The sequence below is a fragment of the Salvelinus sp. IW2-2015 genome, linkage group LG31, assembly GCF_002910315.2.
Source record: "Salvelinus sp. IW2-2015 linkage group LG31, ASM291031v2, whole genome shotgun sequence".
NCBI classification, from domain to species: Eukaryota; Metazoa; Chordata; class Actinopteri; order Salmoniformes; family Salmonidae; genus Salvelinus; species Salvelinus sp. IW2-2015.
Window position 1 is genome coordinate 9,436,506 of NC_036870.1, and position 21,468 is coordinate 9,457,973.

The window sequence follows — 21,468 nt, forward strand, 5'->3', positions numbered from 1 at the left end:
GAGCAGAGCACTATAGGATTGTAAAGTTCCACCCTTTAGATGGAAATCTGGCTTTAATTATTCTTGCAGGTATTGGCTCCCACTCAATGAGTCCAACTCCATGTGTGTGTGGGTCTTCTTCATTTGGGTTTCGAGAGTAACGAAAGGTTTCAGCCGTGGTGGTTGTGATTTCCCCAAAAGTGTTCCTTCTGCTTTCCCAGACTCCAACAATGCTCAGGTTGTATCTTGACATCTCTCTGGCTAGTTGTGACAGATTACCTATCTGGTATAATGTTCTGACATTCCAGCATTCAATTCTGACTCGAAAATGTCTCCTTGGTGTTACGACTCCTACTGGTAGCACAATGTAATCATAATGGCAAAAAAACCCAAGGGCAACTCTGACACTTTTCAACCTCATGTTCATTATCTCCGGCACCATACCAGTGTTTACATACGTGAAAACGGTGTGTTTCTATGATCTCTGGTTAAAACTAGAGACTGCCACGAGGGGCGTTGTACAAAACAAAGTCGTCAGCGATTGGATCGTCTCTAACAAATCAGAGTATCAAAGCCAATGACACATTTTCATACCGCCGCTCCCCACGTGTGCTCCTGCTCTGGCTCAACCCATCGGTTTCTGGACCAATCAGACGGGCTCGAATGTGTCAGCATTCGGTGAAGAGTTGGGGAGATACTCAGATCCAGACTCCTTATGGAGAAACTAATGTCCGTGGGCGTGGCATAGAGTTCGGCCGGAGCAAGGAGTCTGGGTAGCCAGGCAATGCTAAAGGGCACAGTAGCTATTAGTACATGCTAATTCTATTATGAATATAATATATCAATAGCTCTCAATTGTATAGGAATCAAAGCTCCCAAGAGTAGGAAGTCTGTCTGACCTTGTCTGCTCTGTGTGTGTAAATTAGAGCGCCAATCAGAATATCACTACATTCATATTAGCTCTAGAATGCTTTCTAACCTCATGTTTATGAACATTTTCAAATGTACGCTTTTATATCAATCCTTTATAAAGAAAATCCCAACACAACTCCACAGTCTGCCAGTCCATTGTTTTAGTTGCTCTAAAAATGGCCGCCACCCAATAAAAGAGCATCACTGTCTCTTTAAGGCCCTGTCTCCAGCGTCAGTCAATCGCAGAGGGTCTCCTGTGATGAGGGTCCTCCTTGCCAACTACCTTGATGGAGAGGAGAAAGGAATGCGAGAGACTAGGGAGCCAGTGATGCATGATGGAGTGAGAAAGAGAGAGAGAGAGGAGAGAGAGAGAAATGTAGATAGGAATCCTAGCTGGAGGGGTGCTCTCATCTTATCTACGAACATAGACAGGGCTCTAACTCCCCTAGCTCCACAATGAGATAGGGTGCAGGCCAGGCAGCAGGCTGTTAGCCAGCCTGCCAGCTTAGTGGAGTCTGCCACTAGCACAGTCAGTGTAGTCAGCTCAGCTATCCCCATTGAGACTGTGGCTGTGCCTCGACCTAGGTTGGGCAAAACTAAACATGGCGGTGTTCACCTTAGCAATCTCACTAGAATGAAGACCTCCTCCATTCCTGCTATTATTGAAAGAGATGGTGATACTTCACATCTCAAAATTGGGCTACTTAATGTTAGATCCTGATCATAATCTTGATGTGATTGGCCTGACTGACACATGGCTTAAGCCTGATGAAGTGTTAAATGAGGCCTCACCTCCTGGTTACACTTGTGACCATATCCCCCGCGCATCTCGCTAAGCAAATTTCAATTTACAAAAAAAAAACACGACGTTTTCGTCTTTTGAGCTTCTAGTCATGAAATCTATGCAGCCTACTCAATCACTTTTTATAGCTACTGTTTACAGGCATCCTGGGCCATATACATCGTTCCTCACGGAGTTCCCTGAATTCCTATCGGACCTTGTAGTCATGGCAGATAATATTCTAATTTTTGGTGACTTTAATATTCACATGGAAAAGTCCACAGACCCACTCCAAAAGGCTTTCGGAGCCATCATCGACTCAGTGGGTTTTGTCCAACATGTCTCCGGACCTACTCACTGCCACAGCCATACTCTGGACCTAGTTTTGTCCCGTGGAATAAATGTTGTGGATCTTAATGTTTTTCCTCATAATCCTGGACTATCGGACCACCATTTTATTACGTTTGCAATCTCATCAAATAATCTGCTCAGACCCCAACCAAGGATCATCAAAAGTCGTGCTTTAAATTCTCGGACAACCCAAAGATTCCTAGATGCCCTTCCAGACTCCCTCCGCCTACCCAAGGACGTCAGAGAACAAAAATCAGTTAACCACCTAACTGAGGAACTCAATTTAACCTTGCACAATACCCTAGATGCAGTCACACCCCTAAAAACAAAAAACATTTGTCATAAGAAACTAGCTCCCTGGTATACAGAAAATACCCGAGCTCTGAAGCAAGCTTCCAGAAAATTGAAACGGAAATGGCACCACACCAAACTGGAAGTCTTCCGACTAGCTTGGAAAGACAATACCGTGCAGTATCGAAGAGCCCTCACTGCTGCTCGATCATGCTATTTTTCCAACTTAATTGAGGAAAATAAGAACAATCCAACATTTATTTTTGATACTGTCGCAAAGTTAACTAAAAAGCAGAATTCCCCAAGAGAGGATGGCTTTCACTTCAGCAGTGATAAATTCATGAACTTCTTTGAGGAAAAGATCATGATCATTAGAAAGCAAATTACGGACTCCTCTTTCAATCTGCGTATTCCTCCAAAGCTCAGTTGTCCTGAGTCTGCACAACTCTGCCAGGACCTAGGATCAAGGGAGACACTCAAGTGTTTTAGTACTATATCTCTTGACACAATGATGAAAATAATCATGGCCTCTAAACCTTCAAGCTGCATACTGGACCCTATTCCAACTAAACTACTGAAAGAGCTGCTTCCTGTGCTTGGCCCTCCTATGTTGAACATAATAAACGGCTCTCTATCCACCGGATGTGTACCAAACTCACTAAAAGTGGCAGTAATAAAGCCTATCTTGAAAAAGCCCAGCTTTTCATACCATCAATCACCAGATTCTTTTGGAGAGATTAGAAACCGAAATTGGTCTACATGGACAAGTTCTGGCCTGGTTTAGATCTTATCCATCGGAAAGATATCAGTTTGTCTCTGTGGATGGTTTGTCCTCTGACAAATCAACTGTAAATGTCGGTGTTCCTCAAGGTTCCGTTTTGGGACCACTATTGTTTTCACTATATATTTTACCTCTTGGTGATGTCATTCGGAAACATAATGTTAACTTTCACTGCTATGCGGATGACACACAGCTGTACATTTCAATGAAACATGGTGAAGCCCCAAAATTGCCCTCGCTGGAAGCCTGTGTTTCAGACTTAAGGAAGTGGATGGCTGCAAATGTTCTACTTTTAAACTCGGACAAAACAGAGATGCTTGTTCTAGGTCCCAAGAAACAAAGAGATCTTCTGTTAAATCTGACAATTAATCTTGATGGTTGTAAAGTCGTCTCAAATAAAACTGTGTAGGATCTCGGCGTTACTCTGTACTCTGATCTCTCTTTTGACGAACATATCAAGACTGTTTCAAGGACAGCTTTTTTCCATCTACGTAACATTGCAAATATCAGAAACCTTCTGTCCAAAAATGATGCAGAAAAATGTATCCATGCTTTTGTCACTTCTAGGTTAGACTACTGCAATGCTCTACTTTCCGGCTAACCGGATAAAGCACTAAATAAACGTCAGTTAGTGCTAAACACAGCTGCCAGAATCTTGACTAGAACCAAAAAATTTGATCATATTAGTCCAGCGCTAGCCTCTCTACGCAAGGGCTGATTTCAAGGTTTTACTGCTAACCTACAAAGCATTACATGGGCTTGCTCCTACCGATCTTTCAGATTTGGTCCTGCCGTACATACCTACACGTACGCTATGGTCACAAGACGCAGTCCTCCTTGTTGTCCCTAGAATTTCTAAGCAAACAGCTGGAGGCAGAGCTGTCTCCTATAGAGCTCAATTTTTATGGAATGGTCTGCCTACCCATGTGAGAGACGCAGATTCGGTCTCAACCTTTAAGTCTTTATTGAAGACTCATCTCTTCAGTAGGTTCTATGACTGAGTGTAGTCTGGCCAGGTAGTGTGTAGTGAACTGGAAATGGCTACTGGTTATTTAGTCAACCGACTCCTTGCCTTGTACTCTGCCGGTGCCGGCTTCCCTCTCTTCTCACGTAGAATTCTCTTGCCTCTTACCCTATTGACGTGGCTGAGTCACTGGCTTACTTGGTGCTCTTTCCATGCCGTTCCCTTTAGAGGTGGTTGTGAGTCATACTTTGAGTGGGTGTTGAGTCTCGCTTGATACGTGTTCGTCCTGTTTGGTTTGGCCCCCCCTTGGGTGTGTGCTCGGCGGAGATTCTTTGGGGCTTTATATTACTCGGCCTTGGTCTCAGTGATGGTTAAGGTTGGTGTGAAGTTCTCTTTATTGTTGTGTGGCTGTGTTGAGCAAAGTGGGTTGGGTTTTTTTTTTTTTTCTTTTGTTTTATTTTTTGTGTTCTATATAATATCTGCCTTGGTTTGGCCCTTGTCGGGTGTATAGTAATCGTCTGGATTGTGTGGGCACCACTAGTGTCTCCCGACCCTCTCTGTCTTCAGCTCTCCTCATTTTAGCTTGCTCAGTAGTTTATGTGTTTCAGGGTTAGGGTCAGTCTGTTTTATTTCTTGTGTGTAATTTTAAGTTTTCTCTTTCTATACCACCTTGCTGTTTTTTCAACTCTCTAGAACTTAGCAGGAGTTTTGTTAGTATTGATACTACTTAATGTGATAGGCTACTAATACCAACTGATAATTTTCTCCTTGAGTGCTACTGTTTGTCCCCTCGACAATCCACTGTGATTATTTATTATTTGCCAGACGTTGTTCATTATGAACACTTTGGGAACATTTGGCCATGTTTCTGTTTTCATTCACCCGGCAAGCCAGAAGAGGACTGGCACCCTCATAGCCTGTTCCTCCTAGTTTCTTCCTAGGTTCTGGCCTTTCTAGGAGTTTTTCCTAACCACCGTGCTTCTACACCTGCATGCTTCTGTTTGGGTTTTAGGCTGGGTTTCTGCTACAGCACTTTGAGATATCAGCTGATGTAAGAAGGGCTTTATAATATGTCATTGATTTGAAGGACACATGGGATGCAGCTGGAAATTTGATACTAACGGCTATGTTTCTCCTGCTCTCTCATTCAATTCAATAAGGGCTTTACTCTCTCCATCCTCTCTCCATTTCCTCCTCTCCTCTTCCGCTCTTTGTTAAAGCCTCGTCTGACTCCATGACAGAGTTGCATCGATGGCAGTGATTAGAGACAGCAGGAATAGTGTGACGATCATCTGCATAATAGAGTAGAGCTTATACGTACTATACTGAAAATCGTATACAGTGATCCCCGCCACTTCGCGGTTCACTTACGCGGATTCGCTATTTGTCGGATTTTCATAATGCATTTTTTTTTTTTTTTTGGTGTCATTGTGCTCTGCATTCTGATTTCGCTATAAACTTCATCTCCGGCTTATTCTTGTATCAAAACATGCTACGAATTGTGCTATCATTTTGTCGTCTCGTGCAGTTATGTGTACGTACATAAAACAGCTTGGCAAATTTACATTAAGTTGGCCAAATTATCTTGTAATTTCGAACATCTCCTAAACCCATAATGTCGACGAAACGGCCTACACGTGAGTCACTGTATTTGTATACATGTAATAGTTGCTAATTGTAAAAAAAAAAAWAGTTTTCTATTTCGCGGATTTCACTTATCGCGGGTCATTTTCGGAACGTAACCCCCGCGATAAACGAGGGATTACTGTATACGTTTTGAATATCTAGTGTCTTATAAACCCATACGGGCTGGGTATCTGAAAGATGTAAGACACAGAAATAACAAATAATTCAATAAATCAAATAATGTACTAGAACCTCGATTTAACATCACATGATAAAAAAAAGTACATCAGAAAGTATTTAAAAAAATACCATGGCACTCTTCAGGTTTTGTGCAACAAAAAAAACAACTTGGTATTTTCACAAGGACATCACACTCTCCTGTCTCTCCTATTCATGATTTTATACGCTCAGGGATGCGTTTCGTGAAGACAAGGTATGACCTTCCGCGTGAAGACACACCCATCCGTCAATGTGACGCTCCATTGGAGCGAGCAYCAGCGTGTTGTTGGGCGAAATCTTGAGATGAGCCATGGCTCCCTGAGCTAATGGGGAAGAACACTAGCTGTACTTGGGAAAACAATACCTGGACATTTGTCTTGTGTACGGGCCTTATCAGGGTATTGATAGCGTGTCTGTCTGTCTGTCTCCTGTGTGAAGTAGGACTCCCTACTATGGGGTGTGACTCGTTTATGAGAGACTGTACTGTGTCTACCATATGAGTCTGCTGTCTTTCAGACTTGAGTGTCTTTCTTGAGCATATCTATCTCTCATTTATGTGCCATCCCTGTAATGTTTCTCCTTTTTCTACCAAGTACATCCACAAACAGGGTTTGACTTCCTCTGTTGCGAGTTTGTCATTCCATCCACGATGATGACCCTGTCTATTTATATTGCGGTGATATTTGTCACACTGTCGTACCCAAAATACTTTGTGTTCTGACTAATCAAAAGGTTCTGGAATTTTCCTGCCACCCACCGAACCAACAAAGCCAATATCTCTAGACAAACAATCTCTTGCCATGATCCAGAAATAACCGTCCACCACCCATCCTTTAGGAAACCGCCTTAAAGAGGCAATACTGAACTTTTGCCTTTGGGGGTGCTCTAGAACCTACAGGGGTCCTCTAAATGGAAATAAATATTGTCCAGAAAATACCTAATTGGAAGAAAAAAAGAAATTGTATCTAAAATGGTTCCCCCTCACAGAATACATATTAGAGTTCAGTAAGCAGTAGACCTGGCACAAATCATGGTATATGACAGGACTTTTAATGGGAAAACTCCTCTGCCATGCTTTTTTAGAATAATTTAGAATAATGGAGTTAGTCCTGTACTGCTGCTTTGCGAAATCTGCGGTAATGTTATGTTCAGAAGTTCATTGTTATGATCAGATTTCTGTCCTGATCCCTCTTTCAATTCCTCTCCTCTGCCCCTCTCCTGTTTCACTCTCCTCTGCCCCTCTCCTGTTTCACTCTGCTCTCCTGTCCTCTCCGCCCTCTCCTGTTTCACTTCTCTTCCTTCACCCCTGCCCTCTGTTCCTCCCTGCGTCCTGTTTCACTCTCCTCTGCCCTCTCCTGTTCACTCTCCTCATCCTCCTCTCCTGTTTCAATCTTCCTCTCCCCCCTTCTGTTTCCACTCTCCTTTACTCCCCACCTATCCTCCCTTCCGTTCCACTCTCCCTCACCCCCCCATCCCTGTTTCAGACTCTCCTCTGCTCCTTCACTCTCCTTGCCCTCCTTTCACTCTCCTTCCCCCCTTCCTGTTCACTCTCCTGTTCACTCTCCTCACCCCCCCTTCCTGTTCCACTCTCTCTCTCCCCTCTCCTGTTTCACTCCTCTGCCCCTCTCCTGTTTAATCACTCTCCGCTCTCCCTCTCCACCTCTCCTCTGCCCCTCTCCTATTTCACTCTCCTCTGCCCTCTCCTTTTCACTCTCTCTCCCTCTCCTGTTTCACTCTCCTCTCCCGTCGTATCCACTCTCCTCTCCCCTCTCACTTTTCACTCTCCTGCCCCTCTCCTGTTCACTCTCCTCTCCCCTCTCCTGTTTTCACTCTCCTCACCCCCCCCTTCCTTTCCACTCTCTCTCCCCTCTCCTGTTCACTCCCTCACCCCCCCCCTTCCTGTTCCAACTCTCCTCTGCCCTCTCCTGATTTCAACTCTCCTCACCCCCCCATTCCTGTTCCACTCTCCTCTGCCCTCTCCTGTTTCACCTCTCCGTCTGCCTCCTCTCCCGTTCCACTCTCCTCTGCCCCTCTCCTGTTTCACTCTCTCTGCCCCTCTCCTGTTTCACTCTCCTCTGCCCCTCTCCTCTTTCACTCTCTCTTGCCCCTCTCCGTTTCACTCTCCTCTGCCCCTCTCCGTTTCACTCTCCTCTGCTCTCCTTCCTTCCTCTGCCCCTCTCCTGTTCCACTCTCCTCTCCCCTCTCTCGTTTCACTCTCCTCTGCCCCTCTCCTGTTCACTCTCCTCTGCCCCTCTCCGGTCGTCACTCTCCTCTCCCTTCCACTCTCCTCTGTCCCTCTCTGTTTCACTCTCCTTCCCCTTGCTTCCTTTTCACCTCCTCTGCCCTCCCTATTTCACTCTCCTCTGCCCCTCTCCTGTTCACTCTCTCTCCCCTCTCCTTTTCACCCCTCTGCCCCTCTCCTGTCTTCCACTCTCCTCTCCCCCTCTCCTGTTCACTTTCACTCTCCTTTCATCCCCCCCTTCCTGTTCCACTCTCCTCTGCCCCTCTCCTGTTTCACTCTCCTCTCTCCCCGTTTCCCTCTCCTCTGCCCCTCTCCTGTTTCCCTCTCCTCTGCCCCTCTCCTGTTCCACTCCTCTGCCCCTCTCCTATTTCACTCTCCTCTGCCCCTCTCCGTTTCACTCTCCTCTGCCCCTCTCCTATTTCACTCTCCTCTGCCTCTCCTGTTCCACTCTCCTCTGCCCCTTTCCTGTTTCACTCTCCTCACCCCCCCCCTTCCTGTTCCACTCTCCTCTGCCCCCTCTCTGTTTCACTCTCCTCACCCCCCTTCTGTCACTCTCTCTTGCCCTCTCCTTTTCCACTCTCCTCACCCCCCCTTCCTGTTCCACTCTCCTGTTTCACTCTCCTCACCCCCCTTCCCTGTTCCACTCTCCTCTGCCCTCTCCTGTTTCACTCTCCTCTGCCCCCTCCCTGCTGTCACTCTCCCTCCCGTTCCACTCTCCTCTGCCCCTCTCCTGTTCACTTCTCTCGCCCCTCTCCTTTCCCTCTCCTCTGCCCCTCTCCTGTTCACTCTTCCTCGCCCTCTCCTGTTTCACTCTCCTCTGCCCCTTCCGTTTCACTCTCCTCTGCCCCCTTCCTGTTCCACTCTCCTCTGCCCCTCTCCTGTTTCACTCTCCTGCCCCTCTCCGTTTCACTCTCCTCTGCCCCTCTCCTGTTCACTCTCCTCTGCCCTCTCCTGTTTCACTCTCCTCTGCCCCTCTCCTGTTTCACTCCTCTGCCCCTCTTCCTGCTCCACTCTCCCTCTGCCCCTCTCCCGTTCACTCTCCTCTGCCCCTCCCTGTTCCACATCTCCTCTGCCCCTCTCCTGTTCCACTCTCCTCTGCCCCTTTCCGTTCACTCTCCTCTGCCCCTCTCCTGTTCCACTCTCCTCTGCCCTCTCCTTTCACTCTCCTCTGCCCCTCTCCTTTTCACTCTCCTCTGCCCTCTCCTGTTTCACTCTTCCTCGCCCCCTCTCCTGTTTCACTCTCCTCTGCCCCTCTCCTGTTTCATCTCCTCTGCCCTCTCCTGTTTCACTCTCCTCCCCCCCTCTCCTGTTTCACTCTCCTCTCCCCTCTCCTGTTTCACTCTCCTCTGCCCCTCTCCTGTTCCACTCTCCTCTGCCCTCTCCTGTTTCACTCTCCTCTGCCCCTCTCCTGTTCCACTCGCCTCTGCCCCTCTCCTGTTCCACTCTCTCTGCCCCTCTCCTGTTCCACTCTCCTCTGCCCCTCTCCTGTTCACTCTCCTCTGCCCCTTCCTGTTTCACTCTTCCTCTGCCCCCTCCTGTTCACTCTCCTCTGCCCCTCTCCTGTTTCCTACTCCTCTGCCCCTCTCCTGTTTCACTCTCCTCTGCCCCTCTCCTTTCACTCTCCTCTGCCCCTCCCTTCTCACTCTCCTCTGCCCCTCCTGTTTCACTCCTCTGCCCCTCTCCTCCACTCTCCTCTGCCCCTCTCCCGTTTCACTCTTCCTCTGCCCCTCTCCTTTTCACTCTCCTCTGCCCCTCTCCTGTTCTCACTCTCCTCTGCCCCTCTCCTGTTCACTCCTCTGTCCCCTCTCCTGTTCACTCTCCTCTGCCCTCTCCCGTTGTCACTCCTCCTCCCCTCTCCTGTTCACCTCCTCTGCCCCTCTCCTGTTTCACTCTCCTCTGCCCCTCTCCTGTTTCACTCTCCTCTCCCCTCCGTTTCACTCTCCTCTGCCCCTCTCCTGTTTCACTCTCTCACCCCCCCCTCTGTTTCACCTCTCCTCTGCCCCTCTCCGTTTCACTCTCCTCTGCCCCTCTCCTTCACTTCCTCGCCCCTCTCCTGTTTCACTCTCCTCTGCCCCTCTCCGTTTCACTCTCCTCACCCCCCTTCCTGTTCACTCTCCTCTGCCACTCTCCTGTTTCACTCTCCCTCTGCCCCTCTCCTTTCACTCCCTCTGCCCTCTCCTGTTTCACTCTCCTCTCCCCTCTCCTGTTTCACTCTCCTCTCCCCTCTCCTGTTTCACTCCTCCCCCCTCTCCTGTTTCACTCTCCTCTGCCCCTTCCGTTTCACTCTCCTTGCCCCTCTCCTGTTTTCACTCTCCTCTGCCCCTCTCCTGTTTCACTCTCCTCTGCCCCTCTCCTGTTTCACTCTCCTCTGCCCCTCTCCTGTTTCACTCTCCTCTGTCCATCTGTGAATGAAACAAACTGAGTGACTCAGAAAACAGGAAAAGTTTAATTTTAGCATCAACACGTAATTCCCTTTCCTTTGCCATCGCTTCTATAAATACACATCTATTTTGTAGGGGATGGGGCGAGGGATGGAGGTTGCCTGGCAACCACATCCTGTCTTGCATGTCACATGAAATGGGTTTACTAGCACTGAATTCAGGAGTAGTAACACACTGGTGGAATACAAAGCTTGGCATAGTTGCTGGCAGCAGGCATCACATCAGAAACCCACACACATTCAAACACACACACACACAGCTACTAACAAGAGAGTCTCCTCACATCCATTTGCCATAGGGTGACAAAGAGGTGTCTGTCAACAATTGTATGTTTTTACTGTAGGCTAAATGTTAGATACAACTTTTCGTGTTACTTAAGGCTGGAAAATGGAATGAAATGGAAGCAGAGGAAAATGGGGAACTGTGTGTACCGGATGACCTTTTGGCACATCATTCTGAATGACAGCACATCGTAAATGAGCAGCAGAGCTGATATGTAGATGAGGGAGGAGCAGGGAGAATCGTTTGGTGAAGTGGTTGCATATAGGTCGCAAGTGGGTTTGTGGGCATGACTTCGGAAAACTATCTAGCGTCTCTCCTCGAACCCCCCTCTCTCTGCTACTGTGGTATCGTCACCACAGAAGAGGACTTTATTCAATTAAGAGCAGCACTTTAGCAGACAAGTGCCATTCGATACGTTCCAAGCGATGTTGAGGCGAGGAACATCGAATAAAGCTCAGCTCAGTCGGCTAGATGTACCAACGAGGAAGTGAACGATCACGCCTCTGAGCATTCACATTCACGGCTGACGTCAGGCCCACCGCTCCCATTGGAGGAGAGGTAAAACCACCGAGCGTTCCGATTGGGTGTTAGGGGCCAGCCTGTTGCTGGGCTGTTTCCATGGAGATCACTGTTTTTCCGCGCCACATTGGGAGCAAGGGAATTCATGGAAAGAGGAAATGGTGGGCGAGAGAGGGAGAGGTGGCACATGGTTCAATTAAGAGAGCGAGAGAGAATTCTGGAATTGTTGTAGGCAGTTAAGATGGCTGACTCAGATGAGAGACAAGGGGCTTAGCAGATAGTTAGCACTGATCTAGAATCAGTTGTGTTAATTTGCTCATAATTAGTACATCTGGGTCTTTCCACGAAATAAGTGCCTTTTGCGTCCCTTTAATATTTTAAGTAGACATTATGCACCAATATTGTATTTTAAAACCATGTTATAAATGGAGTACCTTTTAAAATAGACTACATGAAGAATTCAATCAATCAGATTTTTAAAATGAATAACGGCATCTTGACATGTCCCACTGTCAACTCTGTGTCACTTCTAGGAAGATTTTAACCCACTAGATCCCAACATTTCTTCAAGTTTCTCCATCACTTAACTCTCGTTTTAATATGGCAAAAACTATTCCTTTTGAATATTTTTTTCTAAAGAAACATTAAACATCTAATAGTCAAATGATAGATTAAAAGCAGGTGAGCTGGTTCTGTTTTTAGAGGGTTACGGGTAGAGAAGAGAAGGGTAGAGAAGAGAAGGGTAGAGAAGGGTAGAGAAGAGAAGGGTAGAGAAGAGAAGGGTAGAGAAGGGTAGAGAATAGTAGGGTAGAGAAGAGTAGGGTAGATAAGGGTAGAGAAGAGAAGGGTAGAGAAGAGAAGGGTAGAGAAGAGAAGGGTAGGGTAGAGAAGGGTAGAGAAGAGAAGGGTAGAGAAGAGTAGTGTAGAGAAGAGAAGGGTAGAGAAGAGTAGGGTAGAGAAGGGTAGAGAAGGGTAGAGAAGAGAAGGGTAGAGAAGAGAAGGGTAGAGAAGAGAAGGGTAGAGAAGGGTAGAGAAGAGAAGGGTAGAGAAGAGAAGGGTAGAGAAGAGAAGAGAAGAGAAAGAAAAAGCAGCTGGAGAGTGAAGCCCCTTATTCCCATTGAAAAAGCAAATTGAAAACCTCAAGGCAACGGATTTAATGGCAGTAGTTAATCCCGTGAGATGGTGGGCCAGTCTCAGCTCTGCTCCCCACAGAACACAGTGTACAATACCACAATAATAACACAATGTAGCCATTTGTTTTCCTACAAGAAACCACTATTTGGGGGCTAGTCTAGGATTTGAACCCTGGACCTCTCATGCTGCGAATCACCAGAATGAGTTTATAATAGTTTTGAAATAAGAACTTCTTCATTCCACTCAAAACATGTACACAACCCTATCATAACAGGAATACCTACTAGGTGTACTGATTGTGCTATAGTTAATTGAGTGTGCTGCATTGAGGACCTAGTTGAAAACAGCACATGGCCTTTGTCATGTGTATGACCGTCGGGTATTTCCTTACAGACATTTCCATTAACAGAATGAGGTATGAAGAGCATCATCATCTTACCAGTCAACACCCCGCCTGTTTACATGCACACAACATCATGGTTGATTTCCGCAACTCACTGCACCCTCTGGTGGCCGGTCTGGGTAAAACGTTTCTCCCCTGATCTGGAATTACTGGATGGCGAAGTAATTATATGACGAGATGTAAACATGATCATTTTTAGATTCTAACCATTAGGTAGTGTTTGTAAAAAAAATATATAATTTTAAAAAGTTGGAATCACTAAAGAGATAGTGGAGCAAAAGTACATATGTATATATTTGTTTCCTTACCTTGATAGCTATGGAGAAGGAAAGACAACAATCCACACTGATTTAGCCACTGCCACCAATGGCTAATATTAGCATTTTCAAACCAAAACCGATCAATCAATGTATCCAGATTAGCATGTTTTAAATGTCAAGCCCAAATATGCTACCAAAGACTTTATTTGGTGTCACAGAGGGATTTCACTGAAATGACATGCAAACAGAGAATATCAAATTAATAACATTTTACCACCATATATCAGTTCAACATACCAGACACACATATCAGTGTTTTAATCCCTAATTACGAAATCATTTCATTATTTGATCTATAGTGTGTGTAGTTTAATGGAAGGTGGATATTGAGGTAATAGGAAGAGCAGGCACAACTATGATCTGAAATAGCTGCAGGCAAAAGCTATTCCTGGTGATTTTCTTAAAGCGCCCCCCCCAAAAAAGCATGTTATAATCTGCTGTTATAAATTTGGACTGCACCTTTAACGCTCCCTAATCTGTTTAAGATGCGCTTCAACACGTGTCCGCATGCCTGGCTCAGTAGCTCAAAAAATGACAACAATTTTCACAAGCAGCACGTCTAGTGGTGCCTAACATTTTTTTGGCGGCTAAAATAATACTCCTGGATTTGTCTGTGCTTGACCCTCCAGAGGATATGTTCACACAAATCTCAGGCGTACCTGTAATTTGCCATGTTTTATGATATTTTTTTGTTGTTGTTAAAGTGTGAAAGTACCTGCCGCTTTGAAATGTGCTCTGGGGCTGAAATGTTGGATGTTGTACTAGCTGAAAATGATCTTAAAACATGTTCTGTGATGTTGATCCCCCCCCCCCCCCTCCCCGGCAGGCTATAAGACCTATAACACTAATTAAAGACAGAGGTTAACAAATGCATGGTGACAGTTCTCAGGCCAGGCTATATCACTTGGGTGCTGGCTATAGAATGGTAACAGACACATACTTGTCCAGGGGCAACGAAGGGCAATCAGTGTCAGCTACCACTGGACATTATAGTTCCACAGGATGTGATGCTGTCAGTGACACATGTTGGTTGGTCATTTAGGAGCCTTAAAGGACTCAAGGCCTGTAGGTCGTTGACACTCAATAGAAGTTTAACAGAATACAGCGAGACATTCAGGGCCTTTGGTTTACATTTTATTCGACAAGACAATGATCCTTAAAACATATATTTTCAAAAAAGCTAATGACATTTTTACAAAAAAAGGGGGAAAAAAGGGAAATTAAGAACATGCTTTTAAAAAATCACAATGATCTCAAGTGTTTGGCTTTCCACAATCAGAGGTTACCCCATCTTTTTTTGATCTCAAATTTATTTTCTAAAACAGAAACAAATGTGTAAATGAACAAGCTAAAAATAAAGTAACGAAGGCACATCTGGCTTGGTGATGGAAAAAAAGCGACAATGAATGTGAGATAATTAAACAAGCGGGGAAGGAAGAGGACCGGATTCAGATTAGCGTTATCGCTAACATTCACAGTTTGTATTTTTGGCATTAAACCTATCGGGACGGAGGCAAAGCGCTTGGCAAACACACACTGCAACTCATGCTGCAGCGAGAAAACGTTATCAGATGCCTTGACTATAAAACAACAGAACTAAACAGAATGCTGACTCATTGGTCTTTGATAATAACAAACCCAATGATTGTCGTTTTCTAAGCTCAATATATCAACACATCTTCAATTTTGAGGCTCTTTTTATAGGCAATACACAAAACAGTACAATATATATCCGACGGCAATATGAAGCAATAAAAAAATAAAAGAAAATGGAATCACAGTTTATAAAAGCAAATAAAAAAAAATGCACAATTCATTTCCCTTTGAACTCTGACCTGTGTAAGGGCTATAAAATTCAGATGTGATTGTCTGACACTGCACCACTTTATGCGAGCCCGCCGCCCACAGCCATACGTTTTCAAAATGACAGCATGAGTCTTTTTGCACAGAGAAGAAGTTGAGCTACCCATAGTTCCATGCAGCATGCAGACATTATCTTTAAAAGAAACACCATAGAGACCGAAGTGCCACCAAAAGCCAATGAAAGTTGTTTTCAAAAGTGATTGTCACATCAAAGAAAAACGACAGTAGTGCAGTGGGGCACTGACTGTGATGGAATAGAGAACAGTGGGGTAGGCAGGTACTACTGTGTTCTATTTCTCTGTGTCCGTATGCCCGTCTACCAGTCCGCCCTACCTAGCAGTCTATATACCATATCTATTTGTCTACATCTGTCTAGCAATCATTAGTGTCATAGTATCTATTTATTTACTTACATATCTACATGTGCTTTTTGTTCATGTTTGTCTTTTTCTTTGTGTCGTTTTTTTATTCAACAAGCTAATGTACTTAGAGACAAGCAAGGCTATACTCGCTGTCTGTTGAGGTGACACCGATCAATGCCCTCGTGGAATTGTGCGACTCAAGCTCTTTGGAACAGCCAGAACCAATGATTTGTTCCAAATACTCAGCAAGAGTTACATACAACTCTTTGTTTATTGCACCCTGCAGTAAGCAGCCTGTGGAAAGAACGTAGTCATATGCTGACTGACTTATGGATCAGCAAAAAGATATCTCAGGTTGTTCTGTACGGCCTAAACCACCCGCTGCTCTATATCCATGTGTTTGTGCTTGAAGTAGACGATACAACGGAGGAACGCAAAGACGTCGACAACATTCAAAAAGTATAAGCCCTGGTGTCTGTAAGTAGCCTTGGGAAAAAGTGAGCCAACTGATTGAAACAAGCCACCGATCATGCCATGCAGAGTTATAAAGGACTAAAATCCACAGCATTTTTAGATTAAAAACATAAGCATTGTGACTGACAACCTCAATACCCGTTAAAGTAAAATGTATACTTTTTTTTCTTCCAATTTCACATGGAAACTGACACCCCTATACATAGAGGTTCTGAAAACACCTACACTCATTTTTTTTTTTAATGTGCACACATTTCACCGACAATATATTAAATCAGCAATATTATTTACAGTGTTCTTTGATAATTTGGTTCACTTTGACATCTTTGACCAACTTGACACGGTCTCACATAATTGTTCATCAATGATGTTTTGCACATTTGTGGTTAGGTACATAAAAGGCTTTAGAATAAAACTAAAATAGAAAAGATTTCAATACATATTTCACTGCGTGTAAAATAAACAGCATATATTACATAGCCACTTCATCTACATAAATTGGTACTAATGGCAGTATTTTCCAATATATAATATATGCTGGGTATTTTGACACTGAAAATACAATCCTTATAATTTTAACTTAATTTGACTTAAATGTTCATCTTTCCTGTGTGTGTGTGTGGGGGGGGGGGGAATTGCACGCTCATTGATAATTGTGTTTGCACATGTCACACTTCGTTACCCTAACAACGCAGTATTGCCAGCTCTTGCGATTTAGATTGAACCCAAAACATGAGTCCGATTCTTAAACTGTGTCATGGTGCAATGTTATAAAGCAGTGACAACCTCATTCTGTTCATACTGCCATAAAACGGCATTTTGGTCTGAGGATGCTTACTGTACATTATAAACCGGGTGGTTCGAGCCCTGAATGCTGATTGGCTGAAAGCTGTGYTATATCAGACCGTATACCACAGTTCTAATTACGTTGGTAACCAGTTTATAATAGCATTAAGGCACCTCGGGGGTTTGTAGTATATGGCCAATATACCACACCATCTTTGGTCCTTATTGCTTAAGTATAACACTGCAACATTTAAACAAACAGTTTCGAGTGATAATTCTGGTGATATTTTGAATTGTGTTTCCGGTGACCTTTGGTGACCTTTCCGGAATCACAAGAGTAGTAAACACTGCATTTAGGATCTGACCACATCGGGAGGCTGGAGTTGTGCCGATAGGTCCAGAACCTTCCTGGGTCTACAGGCACGTTGTTGCTGTTGTCGTCGTCGTCACGGAGGCTAAAACGTCATCTGCTAAACATACATGGCTGCCGACACAAAGCTTTCTCCGCGGGCCACAGTGGTCGACGGCGGCTCGTCGCCGTGGTGACCGTCCGCGCCGGAGTACGGCGGCAGGGCTCCGTCATTTAGCGTGTCGTCGACATCGGCATACTGTATCGAGTCCTCCGGGACAGCAGGGCCGCCACCATTAGCAGCCCCACCGCCACGGGTGTTGTCATCGTCGCAGGCATCCAGATCCTGTAACAGCAACAGATCCCGGTTGAACCAGTAACAACAACAACTCTCGAGAAAATGACATCAACTGTGGTATGGTAGACAGAATCCACTCCTTGACCACGCACCGTTCAATAGTTTCACAATAGGTTAAAATAACTTTTTTTTGCTTACAAAATAGTCAAGATGTTGAGGGACCATGCAGGCAGAATGTTATAATATAGTACAAAAGGGTGAGTAATCTGATGATAGAGGCGAATCCAGAGTCTAGAAAGCAGCCAGCTGTACCTCATGAAGGGTAAACGTAGTACAGGTAGTAAATCAACGACTGTAAACAGCACTGTGTGAAAATGGAGACAGTCCGGGTTCTGTTCATAAGGCACCCAATGGCAGACAACAGACTGAAACATGGAGTAACTAGCTGGACTTAAGTACGATAGGAAACATTCATTTTTTTTTGTTTTCTGGTGTCACCTAATGATCACGACCCAGAGAATGGAGATTGGAGGATGTCCTCTTACCGTGACAGGCTCTCCGCTGGTCTCGTAGTAGACCTTACTTAAAGGCTGGGTCTCCGTCAACTCCTTCGTCACTGGGTCCGTGACATGCTTGTTCAGCTGTGGGTAAAGTCAGATAACTGGGCCACTCATCTCCAATCAATAGCCATTAGCCCCATTACGAACTGCACTCCATGTGGTTTATGACCTTCAATAATAACGAGCCCTGAGTGACAGGGAACATGGACCACTCACCATCTCTGTGGAGCTGCCGGTCTTCACAGGCGGAGGGGGCTTGTGCTTGGGAGGACCACTGATTGGATGAGAGAAAAGAGGGCAGGGGGAGAGGTTAGTGCAACTCACTCTGTCCACACCTAACAGATTTGGAGTGAGTAAAACTTCATTGATTGGAGGAAAGATAGGGATTTGCTAAGTCGTACATATTGAATAAAAAAATGACTTTGAGAAATCGCTAAGTGTCCTAAGAGGACAATTTTCTGAGAGCGGGACACTCACTCTCCGTTCTCTGCGTTCTGCTTGCGTTTGCGGACCAGCATGATGACAGCGCCCACGATCACCAGCAAGAGGACCACACCAATGATGCCTCCGATGATGCCAGCCGTCGACGGCCCTGCTGTTTTCTTTCGCTGCTCTGAAAGAGAAGAAGACGCGGGGGACTTAGGATTTCGTCCAATTCAAATATATGTGTCATTACTCCTTGTGATAAGGGCTGGGGGAACATGAGCTGTTGGAATCAGAATCCAATCAGAAGTGTTAAATGAAAACAGCTGAACTGAAGAACAGGGGCCTGCTCAGGAGGATGTTACAGAACATTCCGATAGAAATGTGTCACACAGAACAGACATGACTGCTCATTCTCTCTCTCTCTGCAACATTCAGAACGTTTCTCACCATTGAACGCACGCCAGGAAATGAGCTCTGCTAGGCATTTAATGCCTGCCACACATCTTATCACCCGCCGATGTTCTGAGTTGACCTCCGACTCCTTGCTCAATTATGCCTCTGTTTGTGATTTCCAGAGGGCATTGAGGCTGAGAGAGGCGTCTAAATTAAATGTAAAAGCCTCTCATTATGTTGGTTTTAACCAGCTTGCAGTTTCCACAGATGGCCACTAGACCACTATTATCCTCAATATCACATTGGAAGATAGTGACGGTCGACTTCCTCTTTTCAGCCACATGGTGGTGTGCTGTTGCCAAGCTAACACCTCGCTGCCGAGAGTGAGTGAGTGAGTGAGTGCATAAATTACTTTGTGGATTCTCACTCCGGCTTGCGTCCATATCAGAGATTCCGACTACGGGTGATTCCACTGGGAGCGACGCAGACCCACGCATCTGTTAGCTGTGTAGGTGTAGGGGAGTCTGCTGCGTCTACGCTGGGGACACGTGTGAGCGTGTGTCTCTGAACAACGGCAGTCACACCCGAAAAGAGACCGGTCAGCGTCAATCATTTGCTATCACGTTAACACGAAATGGAGAAGGGAAGGATGGAGATATGGGGCGGTGGCCAGGGCTCTGTCCTGAATTGCTCTCTCGCTCTCGCTCTCATTCTCAAAGCTGGATCCGCGGACACACACACACAAACACAGAAATCTATACAGACAGAAGCCCCCCCGCCCCTCCAACCTATTGGCATCCCTCTGTGGGTACGCTAGCTGCTGATCTGATGTGCTGGATATCAGCGTTTACATTAGCAGCGTTTACCATTAATGTTCTCCGATAATAATAAACTGTATTTTCAATAAATAATGAGTCATGTTAGTTACTGCATCAAAAACAAGCAGCCTAACATGGAGGAAATTAACTGGTCTTAAAACAATTATTGACGGAAAAAGAAAAACAAGCTGTTGTTATTGTTCAAGTCCAGATACACCCATCCCTGTTTCAGTCTGTTTTCTTATGTTTGGTGCCTGATGAATATAACCCTGTTTCAGTCTGTTTTCTTATGTTTGGTGCCTGATGAATATAACCCTGTTTCAGTCTGTTTTCTTATGTTTGGTGCCTGATGAATATAACCCTGTTTCAGTCTGTTTTCTTATGTTTGGTGCCTGATGAATATAACCCTGTTTGAAGGACGGGAGGGAGGGAGGTAAAGAAACAGACGATTGTATTGGCTGGGAAAAGGAAGGTAACGATAGGGGGTGCCCACCCACCCGATACCCACGGGTTTGGCAGAGAACGAGGGCCAAGACAGGGTGGGGTAAGAAGGGGGGGGGGGGGGGGGGATTGGGATCAGATTTTGTCAGGGTGGATACAAGAATGGGGCGTGGTGGAGTGGAGAGGATGTCATCGGAGACTGATTAGCTCACATACCAGATGTGATGTGAATAGACAAACCCCTTAGCACACTCAAACACACACTAAGACCCCCCCCCACTCCTACCCAGTCATCCTAACATATTCTACCCCATATCTCTCCCAGTTGAGTCACTTACCAATACCATTCAGTGTGTAAAACCATCCTGTCAGCCCAGATTGAAAGAATGAGACTATCCCGAACCCACATTTTGTTACGTTACAGCCTTATTCTAAAATGGATTCAATATTTATTTCTCAATCTACACACAATTCCCCATAATGACAAAGCGAAAACAGATTTTTATAAATATTTGCAAATGTATTAAATATAAAAAAACAGAAATACCTTATTTACATAAGTATTCAGACCCTTTGCTATGAGACTTGAAATTGAGCTCAGGTGTATCCTGTTTCCGTTGATCATCCTTGAGATGTTTCTACAACTTGATTGAAGTCACCTGTGGTAAATTCAACTGATTGGACATGATTTGGAAAGGCACACACCTGTCTATATAAGGTCCCAGAGTTGACAATGCATGTCAGAGCAAAAATCAAGCCATGAGGTCGAAGGAATTGTCTGTAGAGCTCCAAGACAGGATTGTGTCGAGGCACAGATCTGGGGAAGGGTACAAAAATAATGCCTGCAGCATTGAAGGTCCACACAGTGGCCGCCCAGGCAAACTGAGCAATCGGGGGAGAAGGGCCATGGTCAGGGAGGTGACCAACAACCCGATGGTCACTCTGACAGAGCTCCAGAGACTGGGGCGAAGGCTCACCTTACAACAGGACAATGACCCGAAGGATACAGCCAAGACAACGCAGGAGTGGCTTCGGGACAAGTCTCTAAATATCCTTGAGTGGCCCAGCCAGAACCCGGACTTAAACCCGATCGAACATCTCTGGAGAGACATGAAAATAGCTGTGCAGCAACGTTCCCCATCCGATCTGACAGAGCTTGAGAGGATCTGCAAGAGAAGAATGGGAGAAACTCCCCAAATACTGGTGTGCCAAGCTTGTAGCGTCATACCCAAGAAGACTAGAGGTTGTAATCGCTACCAAAGATGCTTCAATAAAGTACTGAGTAAAGGGTCTGAATACTTATGTAAATGTGATAGTTTTTTTCTTTGACTCTTTTTCAAAGAATTCTAAAAACCTGTTTTTGCTTTGTCATCATGGGGTATTGTGTGTCGATTGATGAGGAAAAAATTAAATGTAATCCATTTCAGAATAAGGCTGTAACGTAACAAAATGT

The 21,468-nt window shown here is 45.2% G+C and overlaps 1 protein-coding gene across 1 annotated transcript in view; it reads right to left on the reverse strand.

The window, feature by feature from the left end:
• Nucleotides 1-14,362: 14,362 nt before the first annotated feature.
• The window catches only part of pvrl2l (PVR cell adhesion molecule related 2 like), an 83,262-nt gene continuing 76,156 nt past the window's right edge, over nt 14,363-21,468 (reverse strand). Inside the window, exons 7-10 of the mRNA XM_023976667.2 lie at nt 18,415-18,550; nt 18,154-18,211; nt 17,923-18,018; nt 14,363-17,425 (exon numbers count right to left, since the gene is read on the reverse strand). Of these exons, the coding sequence (XP_023832435.1) occupies nt 17,201-17,425; nt 17,923-18,018; nt 18,154-18,211; nt 18,415-18,550 (515 nt within the window). The 3' untranslated portion in view covers nt 14,363-17,200. The remainder of the gene's footprint in view (nt 17,426-17,922; nt 18,019-18,153; nt 18,212-18,414; nt 18,551-21,468) is intronic.